This window comes from Spermophilus citellus (genome assembly GCF_964194105.1).
Source record: "Spermophilus citellus genome assembly, chromosome: 1".
Lineage (NCBI taxonomy): Eukaryota > Metazoa > Chordata > Mammalia > Rodentia > Sciuridae > Spermophilus > Spermophilus citellus.
This window is the reverse complement of record NC_138182.1, coordinates 230,075,928-230,091,462: the sequence shown is the minus strand read 5'-3', so window position 1 is coordinate 230,091,462 and position 15,535 is coordinate 230,075,928. Positions and strand designations below refer to the sequence as shown.

The 15,535-nt window shown below is 38.8% G+C and overlaps 1 protein-coding gene across 1 annotated transcript in view; it reads right to left on the bottom strand.

Moving 5' to 3' along the window:
• SV2C (synaptic vesicle glycoprotein 2C) overlaps positions 1 to 14,453 on the bottom strand; it is a gene marked incomplete at both ends in the record, with an annotated part of 178,482 nt that extends 164,029 nt beyond the window's left edge. Inside the window, one exon of the mRNA XM_081287785.1 lies at positions 13,870 to 14,453. Within this exon, the coding sequence (XP_081143911.1) occupies positions 13,870 to 14,453 (584 nt within the window). The remainder of the gene's footprint in view (positions 1 to 13,869) is intronic.
• Positions 14,454 to 15,535: the final 1,082 nt, after the last annotated feature.

The following is a 15,535-nucleotide window of genomic DNA, read 5'->3' as shown; positions in this document are numbered from 1 at the left end:
TGCATATAATTCTTAACAAGTGTGGTTATTTAGCTTCCTAATCCATTGCACAGAAACACCAAGGGATGAATTAGAGACAGTTAAAATGGCAGCAGTAACAGCATAGCAAAAAATACAGAACACAGGAAAAAATGTATTATACAAAGAGTAAGATGAATCATTGGCATGCGTTAAAATTATATGTGATATTCAGAAAGTATACAAAACACTTTGATTTCCATTTAAAAAATAAGCTTAAGCAAGAAGAGTTTTGACTCTTGAAGAGACTTCACAAAAAAATTATATAAATAATGTTACATTTCTAAATCTCATGGTTATCTGGCTCCAAGTAACTAAAAATTACCTGCCGAGTGTTTTAGCTTGTATTTTTGTTCCCCTCTGGGTTTCAAATAGCATAATTTATCCACACCCAAGTCCCAACCTCCACTCTCAAATACTTCTCTGGAAGTCCAATGGAACTTTAGCAGGTCCAACATACGTGGGAGTCTGATGGAAAGCCCCATGCCCTGAATTACTATGGAGTCCCTCAGGGAAAATCCTACAGAAATAGCTGCCACTGACACAGAACTGGGGCCCTATTAGGACCCTGATTCCTCTGATGCTTCCAGTACTTTGGGGAGGGTGTTACTGGGGATCTATTCAAGGTTCATGGCCAGTCCCAGCATCTCCTTAAACACAGGAAATAAGGTGAACTAGTAGGACAGGGCTAGGATCACCCTGTCACCTCCAAAAGGACTTCCTTCTAATTGTATTATGTTAAGATTTATGGAACCTAAAATTTACCATTTTAACTATTAGGGGATGGAGTGCAGGGATTATGTCCAGAACTGCAAGTATGCTAAGCACTTGCTGAACCAGTGAGCTATATTCCCAGCCCTACCTATGTTTAAGTGTGTGCTCTCAGTGGTATTGGTTGTATTCACAATGGTGTGTAACCATCAGCATTACTTGCAAAACCTTTTCATCTCCCCAAGCAGAAACTGCATAAACATGGAACAACCACTCCCCATTCTCCTCCTCACCCCTCACCCTGCATCCCCTGGTAGTTCTAATCCATATTCTAGCTCTGTGAATTTGCCGATTCTAGATAATTCACATAAATGGAATCATATGATCTTTGTCCTTTTGTGTCTGGCTTATTTCACGGAGCATCAAGTTTTCAAGGTTTCACAGGTTGTAGCATGTTATCAGCAACTAACTGTTTTTATCTTTATGACTTTTTGTGAGTGTGTTCATTTCCTATTTGTGTTTTCTTATTTTTCTTTGCTTTTATTTCTTGATGTTCAGTTTCTTTATCATCTTTTAAAAAAATTTTTTTAGGCGTTGATGGACTTTTATTCATTTATTTATACGCAGTGCCTCATACGTGCTAGGCAAGCGCTCTACCACTGAGCTACAACCCCAGCCCCTCTTTATCAATTTTTTTCCTACTTTTGAACAAAACTAACTTCACAGGGCTTGATGGCAACCAACTCTGTTTTACTTAAGAAATAGATGATGTTGATCCCCCTCAAGTTGGGGCTCTTCAATGCATTTTAGCTCAATTTCTGACAGGAGGCATTGGGCAGGAAAGAAGTGGGCTTGCTTTGCATGTGGAGTGAAGCCTACTGCATTCCCATGTTCCATCTGAATCCTTAGATTTTTATTTAGGGGTTAGAAGGAGAGAGAGATCTCTGTCCCATCAACTCAAATGAGTTTACAAAAGTCAAAAAGAGTTACATTTAATAATATGGCCTGAAAGTGTTAGGGGGAAAGCTTATAACATAAGGCCACAGGGGTAAATGGGATTGTTGAATCTGGGGTGAAATCACCCTCCTCCAAACTCTCCCAAACATACTTCACTATCTTGATGATGATATCACCATCTCCCAGGAGGGGAGGGAACAGGAGGTCTTTGGGGTTGCTTTGATTTTATTTAGTCACTGGAGAAGGGTAATACCTTGCTTGGGAGCTTAAACTCTGAACTCTCACTCCTGGATCCTTGCTCCTTACCTCAGCCATGCCCTGTTCCTATTAACTGGGGCAAGGACAGGCCTCTGAATCACATGGTGTCAGCCTCTCTCTCCAGAAAAGGGGACACACAGACTTCATTTTCATTTTGGTGTAGCAAGTCTCTCCCAAGGACTAAGATAATCTTGATAAAGATTTTATCTCAAGCATCCTTTTTTTTTCTCCTTCTTGTACTTAAAATTACCTAAATTGAAATAGTAAAAGCCACCAGGAATAGAACTTATTTTGTGTGTTGATCTTGGATTATTCAAATGCTACAGAAATATTTTTTTAAATGTTTGATTTTCCAAAGATCTGTAACAAAAAATCTGAGAAGAAAAACATGCCCTAGAATCCACTTTTAGGTACCTTACTGATATTACACACTAAATAGAGCAAAATGCAGTTTTCTCATCTTACCTTCCTAACTTCACCAAGAGCACACTGAATATTTAACAGCCCCTTTAACTTCTCCAACAAAAGCTTGCTCCTGTGCTATTTACCGACACAGAACAATTCTCCCAGGTGCTGTCCAAGGAGTACCATGGTGAGGCACTGGATCCCACCCATTATGGAGCAATCTCTGCAAAAGCTCCAGTGGCTGTAACTTAGTCCTGCTCTCCACAAGCTCTTCCCATGACACAGCTGGAGCAGCAGGTGCTCTTATTCCCTTCCACCTGTTCAGAGATGTTAGCTGCCAGAGCTGATGGCACAGATAGATGGTGATCTCCCAGCTAAGCCCCAGCCTGGCCACATTGAAGGCTGGTTTATACTATGTTTGGATGAGAACTCCCTTCTCAGTGGTAGAACTAGAAGAGCCCATTCTGCCCAAATTGAACCTTTTCTTTTTTATATATAATAATAATATTGATATGTCAGTTATTAAGGACAATGCTAAGAAGCCACTGTGGGTGAATGCAAGAGAAGAAAGGGGGTGGGGAGTCTTTTCCAGGCTTGGCTCTTCCCCACCACCCAAAGGCACCACGTTTGTCATACCAGCCTGATCTTGGCCCAAGAACTCCACTTTAGAGACTGAAAGGGACACATTTTGAATATGGCCACTCCTCTAATTTTGGATTTCACTACATTTCCTGCCTTTGAGATATAGCCAAACACACAGGTTAGCACTGGAAGGGGACCTTAGCAGTGATCATGAGTGGAGGCACTTGAGAAACTCCCTCCTACGGCATCCTAGGCTCCCAGCGTCAGGTCTTCCCGGAGCTCCATCTGGGCTGTGTGGAGCACCAGCCTTTCTCAGAGGGAGCAAAGAGGAGCCTTTCCCAGTCTCTCAGTCAGTACTCAAAGGGCAGCATGGCAGCTCTGCAGAAGCCAAGGGCACACCCATCCTGCTGAGCCAAACACAAGCTCTGGACTGATGATGGGGGTCCCAGACTGCCTTAAGATCTAAGAGATTTTTCACTACGAACCCCAGGGAGACAAACAGGTCTGTGAAATATATGATCATGGAAGTTGTAAAAATCGTTTTTTAATTTCTTTCTTCCGAATAAAATCCAACAATTTCTGGCCCACCAATAGATGAATGCTCCCTTAGTGGGAATGGAACTGAAATCCCACTGACTAAGGAATTTTTCATAGGACCAGAATCCTTTTTAAAAAGGTTCATTTTCTCCAATTCTATTACTGTGAGTCATCAAAATGCAATGCATTTACAAATGCAAAATTCTCTTATTTCTTAACATTTCAAAAATATTTAATCCAATCAGCCACAGGATTTCCTAAAATGAACCTCATACTAACCTGATTTAACACCTGCCACTGTAATTGCTTATATCAATGTTTACTAAATTATATTTGCACTTTACCTATGTTTTGCTTTTAATCTTTTCTTCTCTTCTGAATAGTCTGCACCTACCATATATTCTTGGAAGGGTGTGATGATGGCTTATTATTCTCTTTTTTGTCATCAGACTCCCCACTATCTACAGCTGGTCAGCAAGTAACGAACTCTTGGCACAGACTGTGGAAAGGTGCTTATTAGAGTGAATGATTTACAAAAAGGACCTCTCTCAGGTAGAAGAATTGGAACTCACCCCTTCCTCCTGGTGGTTAGAAACAGCCCCACACCAGGATAAACAGCTTGATGAGTTCAGCCCCTCAACAACCACAACTAACTATACATGGCAATCTCACAGGATAAGTTGGCTATGGAAAGTGTATTCATTAGAGTTTCTCAGCTATGAGTGTAACTGTTTCCAGGCTCTATCTTGATGATGGAAAAAATAAATCCAGTGGCAGAAATAAGCAATAATCCAATATTTAGAAACATTTCATCATTCCTAATGCGCACAGGAAGATTGCATTCTTTATTGTGGTAAAACGTGTATAATATAAATTTATCATCTTAAGCACTATACAACCAGAGATATAAAAAATTGTGCTGTATATGTGTAATAAGAATTGTAATGCATTCTGCTGTCATTTATTTTTAAAAACCAATTAATTTTTTAAAATAAAGTGTACAGTTCAGTGATGTAAAGTACATTCACATTGTAAAAGTCTCATCAATATCCAAGACTGTGTGCTCTTTTGAAAAGAAAGCTCAGCCTGGGAATGACAACAGGCAGATTCTTACTCCCACTTCACTGACATGTACCCTGACATGTGCCCCTTTATTTGCCTTCCACTTTTCTCTTTCTCAAACCAAGGGTTTTTATGAGAACATTAAATTAATTGCCTTCTTCTCTAACGTGTGTGGCTCTAAGAGCAGCTCAGTGATTGACCTGTCTGGTCTCCCAATCCACGTGCCCTGGAGAAAGATTCAAGACAGTTGTCAAGACAAGCAGAAGATCTTGATTTTAAAATTGAATTCCTAGAAGATGCAGAACAGCTAGATATTTCTAGAGGGCAGGAAGCCAGCACAAGAGACATCACTCCTGTTTCTTCTACCCTAAATTCTAGTATCTACTGGGCTGTGGAAATGCCACCACAAGACATCAAGCCCTGGGCCTATTGCCCCATGGGGAGAAACATTTGGAAGTCTGTGTTTGATGGGCCTTTTCGGGAAGCAGCCAGGCACATGTTTTAAACTATGCCTGGGAGGCACTGTTCCCATTTGATGGGCAAAGGCCACAGATGCTAACCATTCTGCAATGTGTAAGACAGTGGCACACATTGTCCCTTTTACTGGCACGCCTGTTGAGAAGCATTAACCTAGAGTTGGACACAGGGGAATGAGCTCAGTTTGGGGGAAGGGGTTTGGGATGATGTCACTGTTTAGAAATCACACAGGACATAAAACAAGACCTGCTTCACCTTCTGTGTGTACCTCATCATCTCACCATGAATTTCTGCTCCTGCATGCACTAACACATTATCCTCAAAATTACTGCAACCCACTTCCTTTAAAAAATGTTGAAAAAGCACCTCACTGGGGAATATGCAAAGGACATTTTACTCAGCTTTGCCCATTCCCTGGGCCTATGTTGTTTGTCATTTTCAATTTTTTTTTTTTTTTGTACAAGGATTGAACCCAGGAGCACTTAACCACTGAACCATACCCCCGGTTCTGTTTGAGACAGGGTCTCTCTAAGTTGCTTAGAGCCCCACTAAGTTGCTGAAGCTGGCTTCAAACTTGCTATCCTCCTGCCTCAGCCTCCTGAGCTTCTAGGATTACAGGTGCATGCTACCATGCCCGGCTTCAACATTATTTAATATTCCTTATGTTCTTTTGTTCCTATCCACATTACTTTTATTCATGATTTTGAAAAAGAGATTAAAATGTTTTATGCTTATTGATAACTATTTCAATTACACTTTGGAAAAAAACATGCCAAATAAAATTTCCAAACATATATATATTTTTAAAAAATATTTATTTATTTATTTATCTATTTTCTCAAACACTTAATTATTGAATAATTTGGCTTTCTCTTTAAGAAGAGCTAAATTATTCACTTTTTTCTTTTTAAATTTAATTTTATTTTATTTAAATTTTTAAAATTTTAATTTGTTATATATGACAACAGAATGCATTATATAAATGAACTCTAGATAGGGCAAAGGGGAAAAGGGGAGGGAGGGGAAGGGAGAGGACATAGGGCTAGGAAAGAGTGGAATGTGATGGTCATCACTACCCTAAGTACATGTGTGAAGACATGAAGGATGTGACTCTACTTTGTGTACAACCAGAGATATGAAAAACTGTGCTCTAAAAAGGGTTATTTTAATAATATTAATTGAAGCATGGATGTGAGGTGTCCCCCCAAAGCTCATGTGTGAGACAATTCAAGAAGATTTAGAGGAGAAATGATTATGTTATGAGAGCCTTAACCCAATCAGTGAATTAATCCCCTGATGGGGATTACCTGAGTGGTAACTAAAGGCAGGTGGGGTGTAGCTGGAGGAGATGAGCCATTGAAGGTGTGCCTTTGGGGTATATATTTTGTATCTGACAAGTGGAGTCTCTCTCTGCTTTCTGATTATCATGTGAGCCACTTTTTTTCTGCCACACTGTTCCACCATGATGTTCAGCCTCACCTCAAGCCCTGAGAAATGGAGCCAGCTTTCTATGAACTGAAACCTCTGAAACTGTGAGCCCTTAAATAAACTTTTCCTCCCCTAAAATTGTTCATGTTGAGTCTTTTAGTCACAGCAGAAAAAAAAACTGACTAAAACACATGAGAGTCATACAATAAGCAAACAACTGGACATATTCAAAGGCTCAGCAATAGGATGGCTAAGCAAGTTGCCATAGTCATGTGTTAAGTGATCATATACTTACAAAAGTCCATATCTGACTGTACTGACCTTCCAAAATATCTATGTAAAATAATGTTAAGATGTTAATCAAGTGAAGATCAACTAAGCCAAATTTGCATAAAAATTACAGCCAAGTATATTAACTAGATTCAAAATATAAATGTGAAAATATTGTAAAGATCATTAAATTCTATTTGAAAGCAAATTCCATATATTAAAAAAATTTAAATTAGGAGAACTCAATTCCTTGTCATTTTCTATTCAATTAGAGGCCCCCGTTTTGATATCAAAGGTTAAGAATTGCATCCAGGGACCTCTTACTTTTTATCTATCTTAAAGGCCAAAAAAATTGATTTCTAAGTTCTTAAAGAATGTCAGTTTGCACATATTTGGTTTGGGAATACTCACATCAGTGATATATCAGACTAACTTCTTAAGATGAGTATAATGGAACCGTTTCCTACTCTCTGAAGTGTTCTGTAGGAAGCTTGGGTCATGAAAGGCTTTTTCCCTTTTCTGAAAATACAGTGATATTAGATTGAAAAGGTGCAACTGTGTCTTCATAATTTGGAAATCAAACCTGCAAGTCTGTTATTTGTATTTGGCATGATCCAGTTAATAGGTGATTAACAATTCAGACTGCCTTATTTAAACCCAACTCTACATAAACAAATTCTCCAAACTGACAGCACATCAGCAAATTCTAAAGTGACTTCAGAGAGAGTCCCAGACTGAATCAGGTTATATAATGCCAGTTTCCCAGTGAAACCAGAATCCTCATACAGGGATTCAGGATGCAAGAATGAAGAAAACAGCCTCCAAGTTCACAGCTGTTTTGTGGGAAACCCTCAGTGACTCCCAGGTTAGCAGTCCCAGAACACGACTTATTGGCAAAGTTCAGGAATGTGCCATGAAGTTTCTGCTCATTTCCTTCCTGTAAAAATGCATCAGACTCAGGATGAAGGAATCTTTCTGAGCTTGGTCCAGCTCCACTCTGATGTCAGAAACTTCTCTTAGGAGAATGCAAAAGACTAGAGGAAATAAGATGCAGGTCTATAATGGCAATGAATTATTGAATCTTTTTTTCCCAATTTGGCAATAATGGATCCAAATAAGATTTTGCTAGTGTTGGTGGACAGGATGTACTCTATGAGCCAATAACTTTTTAATTCCAATTAGGATTGATGTGACAGCTGAGAGGCTGAACACAGCCAGAGGGCACATTCACAACACAGATCAAAGATCAATGAAAGGTACCAAAATGGACTCTGAGAACAGATATCAGGTAGGGGAGATTCTTGCTGTGATCCTAAAAACTGCAATGAACACTTTTAGGGTACAAAGTTACAGGTCTTAAAATTTAGAGCATGACCATAGGCCAAATGATAAAAATTTTGGAAAAAAGTTAAAAGAGGAAAAAACTTGTATCACTCTTTGTTATCAGCTTGGACATGAGTTTACCCTGCAACACTAGGCAGGGGTTATAAACACTGGTTTGGTGCACAGGACACCAGTCACTGTGTTCTGCTAGTAGTCAGTGGCAAACAACAGTCAATGGAGCTGAAACTGGGAGAATCTCGGACATTTGAAGCTGATCATTTTTTAAAAATTAGACACAGCTATCTCTAGATAAAGCAGCTAGAAATCCCAACTGAATATTTTTTCTTTAATACCTAAAAGATGAAGAATGCATATGGAAGAGTGGAGAAAAAGATGTTAAAGTGTGATGGTTCAGGGCATATCTATCCATCCCCACCCCTAAGGAGACTATCCTACTTTAAGTGCTAAACAAAGAAGAAGGACATGGAAGAGAGAGGGAGAAAGGGGTGAGAAGGAATTCTCATGTTCCAAGGAATTCCAAAATCCATAGAAAGAGAGGTTGAAAGACATGCATAGAGTTTACTAGAGCTATTTTCTGCTTTATTTACTATTACATGTCTAGACTGTAGATGGCTTGTCACACAGTAGATGCTCACTATATTTTTGTTGCATAAATATTCTAGATGTGAGTGGAAGATACAAGAACACCAAATAAGTCTGACATGATCAATTGACAGTAAAGAATTAAATAGAATGAAAACCACAGCTCTGTTTCTATCCAAAAATATATCCTAAGTTTGTAAGAATCTATATGTATTCTAGAATCATTTGGAAATATTTTTAAAACTTTCAAGAGCTTTCTGAAAATGAAAAAAAAGTCAAATGAAATTCCATTTATATGTGCATAAACCTACATGCTATGATATTTTTGGTCTAACTTTATTTTTGCCTAATAATACCAATCAATGCTAGTTAATTCTAGTTAATGTTGTTGACATTTGAAAGGAAAACTAGTACGCACTGCTCATTGGATATTTGCCCAGGAAACCCAAGTGATGTGGCAAATTGCAACCCAGGATGTGAGCTTCCAATGGTAACCCCATCAAGATTAACAGGGGAAGGGAGGCAGGGACTGGAACACCCTAAGATGCACAAGCCTGTGGGTTTGACCTCCAATACAAAATAAAAACCCAGAATGCTAATTGGCCCATTAGAATGAAAATAAGAATGGTTAAGAAGACTGGCACCTTTGGCAAACACATTTCCACATTTCTGATGGATAAATTCTAGAAAAAGAATTGAAATCCTCAAGTTGCCTTGGAGCATGGAGTTGGCATGAGAGGTCTTAGCCACAGTCTTTGGAGACTAAAGGCCAAGAATACCTTCTGTATCTTTCCCTGCCATAGAGATAGACACAGCCATGAAATCAGGTAGGACAAATCCTTAGAACAGGGCTCTCCAACCCTGAGCAGAATTTGGAAGGAAACTGCCAACAACTGAATGCTTTTTCTTGTTGCCTCTGCTACTGATGAGTTCAAGTTCAAAACAACATATTTCTACATTAGATATGTTCAGATATGTTCCTACCAATGAGGTCTCAAAGTGTTAAATATCTCAGAGACTGTCATTCATGTATTCAATAAATACTTGTTGAGATCCTATGATGTACCACACACAGATCTGCCCTTGCTCTCTCCAGTTTTCTGAACACCATTCACTTGTCATCCTATCTCAACCTGCCTTTGTCCCACCTACACTACTAAAATTCCGGTCCTGAAAATGACTAATGTTTATGGGAATGAGGAGTTACAGCTGATGTTTGCCTTCAAAAGGATAAAAGAAACTGTACAGAATGTTAATCATTGTGTAATTCAGGCATAGGTAACAAGTGTATTTCAGGATACAAGATGTTGTCCATCTATTTTGTACTACTCAACACCTGGCCATAATAATGTTTTGGTTCCTAAATATTACTCATTGGAACCCTCAGCAAGAAAGAAGTTGAACCAACAGTGATTGTGTTCTCTGATTCACTAGGTGGGTATTAGGAGGAAATAAGCCACAAGTGGTAACCAGCCCCTCTGATGGAAAAGTGGAAGGGAAGAGTGGTCAATATTTTGCTTGTTATGCTCTTGTGGGCTGAAGCTTGAAATGGTCACATTTTCTTCCTGCTTTGGACCCAATATACCCATCTCAAAAACCCTTGAATAGGCATCAAGTCAGTCGTGGCCCCACAGAGGGACTCACTACCAGCATCCACTGTCAGCCCCAGCCAAGGAAGGGAAGAGAGTCTGACATCTGTAAGAACCCCCTACTGTGACCAAGGTCTAGGAATCCCGAGGACCCGTTGCCCCAACACCCAATACACAGGCTTTAAAAAGTTCCAGCCTTACTCCTTGTGTCCATCTGAAGAGCCATCTGTAGCAGCCCATAAATTAATTGCCAGATTTAGGAGATTGGTTTCAGTCTTTGTGCAAAACTCTGCAGCACTTGAGATTTATGTCTCCCTTCCTTCTTCCAGCAACTTTAAGATCTCCCTACTCCTGGTTGCTCCTCTATCTTTGGCTTTTTCTCAGCCTCCTTCATGATGTATCCTCTATCACAGTCCCATACATGGCATGCAGCAGGAAACCAGCCTTTTTTTTGGTTAAGGTCATTGGCATTCTTATCTTTAAATAATAACCTTCAGGCACTTCTGCCTAAATTGGAAGCAACCCATTGATACTCCTTTTCAATCCTCCTCAAGGACCTCAAAGTGAGAATGTTTAAAACTACACTTCTCATCTTCCTTTCTCCTGCTTACAGCTCTAGTCTGAATTACCTAATTTGATGAATTGCCTTTCTTTCATTAACTGATTCCCTCCATCGCCTTCAAAACCAATCAATGAACAAGTCCTTGCTGACTCTAGAACAGCTCCCAAATCCAATCCTCCTCTACATTGCCTCAGTCAGAGCCCTACTCCTTAATGAATTACCCCTGCTTGAAGTCTCTTTATTTAAATTTACCTCTCTTTTGGCTACTGATACTTGCTTCCTTATTCTGGCAATGTGCAGACATTTGTGATCTTTCCCTATTGGACTATAAAAATTTCTTGGATGGGGAAACCTTGTCTTTTTAAAAAGACTTTTTGTCCTGTTATTCCCTTTGATAATACTGCACTTTATATATCATAAGGACTTAATAAATAGACTTTGGCAATGGAGAATGGATTATTTAAAAACGGAAGGCATTTATTTCCCAAAAGAGCAGCTCATTAGGTAATTAAATATTTACTCTACCTTCTTCCAGCCAAATTAGGTATTATAAATATACACAAAGACCACACACACTGGCACATGTAAACATGGTATGCCCTTCGCTCCATTAAGTCAATCTTACAGCAAACACAAAGAAAGGATCAATCTCCCAAGTAATTAAAACATAAACTGGGCCATATTTTTATTCCTGGTCGTCCTTGAGAAAAATGACACAATACTTATTAACAAATAAAAAATTATTTTGCAAATCCCTGTTCACAAAATGCCACCAAACATGGGTCATGCATCTTTCTTTTTTGCATTTTTGATCCCACTGCTCTGACTTAGTGTGGTAATTATATTACAAAGCTATTATCCGATAAAATGAAAATGGCAAAACAATTTAAATGCTTGTCTAAAGAGACTCCGTTAGAATGCAATTATGAGTGAAATTACAATGGCAAAATAATTGAAATGCAAGTCTGGAAGGCACAGTTATGAAACCATTAAAATGCTTCTATTGGGGACTTACAATTTTGAGTGAAACTATACACTCCTGGGGACACATTTTTAATTCAGTAAATCAGGCAGCATTTATGAACACATGAAAAATCTAAGCTCTTATTGTTCTGCAGCATTATCTACACTTCTAAATGCCACCTGCGGATTGTCACATCATTAGGGGGTACTGGGCTTGGTGAATAGGCTGATAGGAGGACTCTATGTAATTCTGTGTTCTCATTCAGTACCAAGAAGACAAGGGCATGAGGGTAAGCTGGACCTAGCCTTTTCTGTAATGTTTCCAACATAAACTAGCAATGATAACATGGAAAGATTTGTATTCTAAATTTAAGCCAGCAATTATTAAATCTCTATGTGGATATATTTCTAAGAATCTATCTTCTTGTAACATTCTGCAGATATATTCCTTCAGGAAAATCTTGAAAAATTTAGGTGCCCAGGTTCACACTGATAAACTTGATCACCAAAGACAAATAAACCAACATAAAAAAATACAGTGCTGGGTACACAACAGATGTGCTGAAATGATCAATTTGATGAATGACCAAGTCTCTCCTCTGAAGCATGGTGAGGTCTCCATTTGATGGTTGATCACATCAATGCATCTACCAACAAATATGCAAACCATGCTCTGAACTACCACCCCTTGATCCTTTGTAGTCTGCTTTCTTGGATCCATTTCTGCTAGTTAAAAAGAAATGAATTAATTCTATGGATGCACCTTAGAAAAGAAATAAGTATTAAAAGAATAAAATGATGTAGACCCTTCTCTCCTTCATGATTCTGTATCTTGTGTTGTTAGGAAGAAAGAAAATGGCATTTAATTTTAATCATTCAGAAAATTTCTCAGCATCAATGATTATAACATTATTTAATAAAGTTAGTAGGTTTCCACACTTTTTGTTGTTTAACCTGTAGTCTAGATTCCCTTGGAAACGTATGTACTAAGTATTTTTACTTTTATTTGCAGACTCTGAAACATAAACATTTTCTATGTACATGAACGTGTTCTCTGAGGCTAAATTTGCAAAAGGAGTTTGAAAATTCTCCTGCCTTAATATACTATGTATTTGAAGTGAACTCAAACTGTTGGGACACCCCACTGTGTGCATGTTTCTCAGTCTTTTTATTCTTGCACAAACTCAGAGAGTGTTAACTACATCTTTGTAAGAACATTGGGTGTGTGATAACTGTCATAAAAAATCAAAACTACTGTTTAGCTATTTTATAGAGAGGTCATATTATTTTTGACACACAGAATTTAAATATTAATATAACTTGAAATACATTATCATATGAGGACATTAAGTTTTGCTAGCTTAGTCACAAAGGTACAAACCTTGAAACAGTTTTTTTTTAAGTGACCTAGAAAAAACTCTGTGAATAAGTCTAGTTGAAAAAATAAGCAAACATTTACATAGATTATAGGAAAAATAAAGATTAGCAGGGTGCTAAAGATATTTAAACCACAGTATTATATGTAAAACTTAAAATAACACTGGTCAGAGTTCTGTAGAATTAACCTCTCTATTTATCAATGTGCCAAATGAGTTTCATATAAAGACATATTTTTGGAAGTCATATCACATACCAAGGTGCCACAAAATGGCATTTAAGACAGTGACAGGCTGCATTTATGACCATGTTTCCATGAGATTATATCACCTAGTGACGTTGTAGCTATCTTTGTTTGTGTAGGTACACTCTAGATATTTGCACAAACTCCATATTGACACACTTCTCATAACATATCCTGTCATTAAGCAGTATGGCTTATTATAATAATATAAGTTAAAATACATTGCTCTCTTCTACTTTGAAATGCATACAAATGAGTTGAATTGAAGAACAGATAGGAGATAAAGGAAATATAATAAATGTTAACTCTAGGTAGGGGATATACAGAGGTGTTCATTGTAAAATTATCTTGGTTCTTTTATATGTTTAAGATTTTTCATAATATGGAAATTTGTTGAAAAAAAATGCAGTTCTCTAGGTGAAAGCATTTATTCTATATGGTGATTACCTGTGCTCAACAAATAAACCAGTTTTTTAAAAACTCGTCTCAGTGACACAATATACTCACCCAGCCATCCAGATCCTGAATTTGGTATGCATAAGTCTGTCTCAGCACTGGGTAACACGAAGCCCACCACAAACACCTCCACACCGTCCGCCATGAGAGCCATGCCCAAGACGAAGAACAGGGCCCACTGGAAGCGCCCGTGACCACACTCCTGGATTATCAGCTCATACTGCTGGGCCAGCTCTTCTTCATCAGCTCTCCTCTCGGACTCCAGCTCCCGGCGGTCCTTGTACTCATCCCCCTTGGGCTGCCCCACCGACACTATGCTGTCTTTCCCTTGGTTCATACTGGGGATGCCCTGGTACTCCCCTTCGTAGATCTCATCTTCCTCATCATGGCCCTCGGTAGCTTCACTGGAGCCTTCGTCATCATTGGCCTCCCCATCGTAGGTTTCTCCAGGTGGGTAATAGTCATCATCCTCATCTTCGTCTTGGAACCGACTGTAGGACCTCTGGGTGTATTCATCCTGGGCCCGGTCCACTGCTTGGTTCACCTTCTTTACTGTTTGCTTCTTCACCTCTTTGGCAATGTCCTTGGCACCCTTCATCAGTGAAGTCCTATCCTTGTAAGAGTCTTCCATCTTATCTCACTGATGGTCAATGAGAAAATGGGACTTTTTCAGACTGTTCAGTGGCTCAGCCCTGTCAGCATCATCCACTTTGGATTCAAAACAGTACTGCAAAAGAAGAACCAGAGGAGATATGCATTAGTCCCTTCTGGTCTTTGTTTTTTTTTTAACCATCTATTTCCTGGTTTATTTTCACTGGCCCACAGTCCAAGACACAGATGAGCTTTACTTGGTTTGATCTCAATGCCTACCTGTGAATCCTGGTTCTCTGTGCAAGTGGGTTCAGTACATGGAACTAGGGGATTTTTAACTAGGATTTTTACTGTTATTATTATTGTTGTTGTTTTGCTTTAAAGAATTTTGCTCCAGGGAAATGTAACAAAAGTATTCCCCTGCAAAATAAACTAAGTATCCTACGCCATTAAAGGGGTACCCAACACATCTCTAAAATGATATAAAGATATACCCTCATTGAGAAAAATAATACTGCTCACAGATACACAGACACCTATGCAGACTGCAAAGGCAAAACCAGAGTACTCAAGAAACTATGCTGGACCTTCTTTCTTCACACTGAAAAAAAGAAAAACAAACAAAAACCAAGCAACACCTTAGCCAAAGCCATCAGACCATAATGGTAATTATCAAATTGCATTTCCTCCTACTTTCATTATGTTTACTACCAACAAACCATAACAGAGACTCACACAACATGCAAAACTGACAATGAGTATTTCTACCTGACATAGTATAGCTATCTTATAGTTACACTTGTTCTATCTATAGGAAACTGGAAGAGTTAATCAAATGACTACAGTTGGACTCAGCAGTCATTGAATGAGAACATATGTCTCATCCCTTGGGGGTCTGCCCTTTCAACCCCACCCTGCAAGTCTCCCAATCTTCTCTCTATTTTCTTCACATCTGGACACACACACACACCCCTCACAAACACTCTCCCTCCTACCTTGTCCTATTGACACTCTAGTTAGCTGCTCTCTTGGATACCAGTATGTAACCTTCCGTGACCATTCTTTGGTTTTCTGTCTCATTGATAGCCCTCTAAGTCTTGGATCATTAAATTCATGCTGACC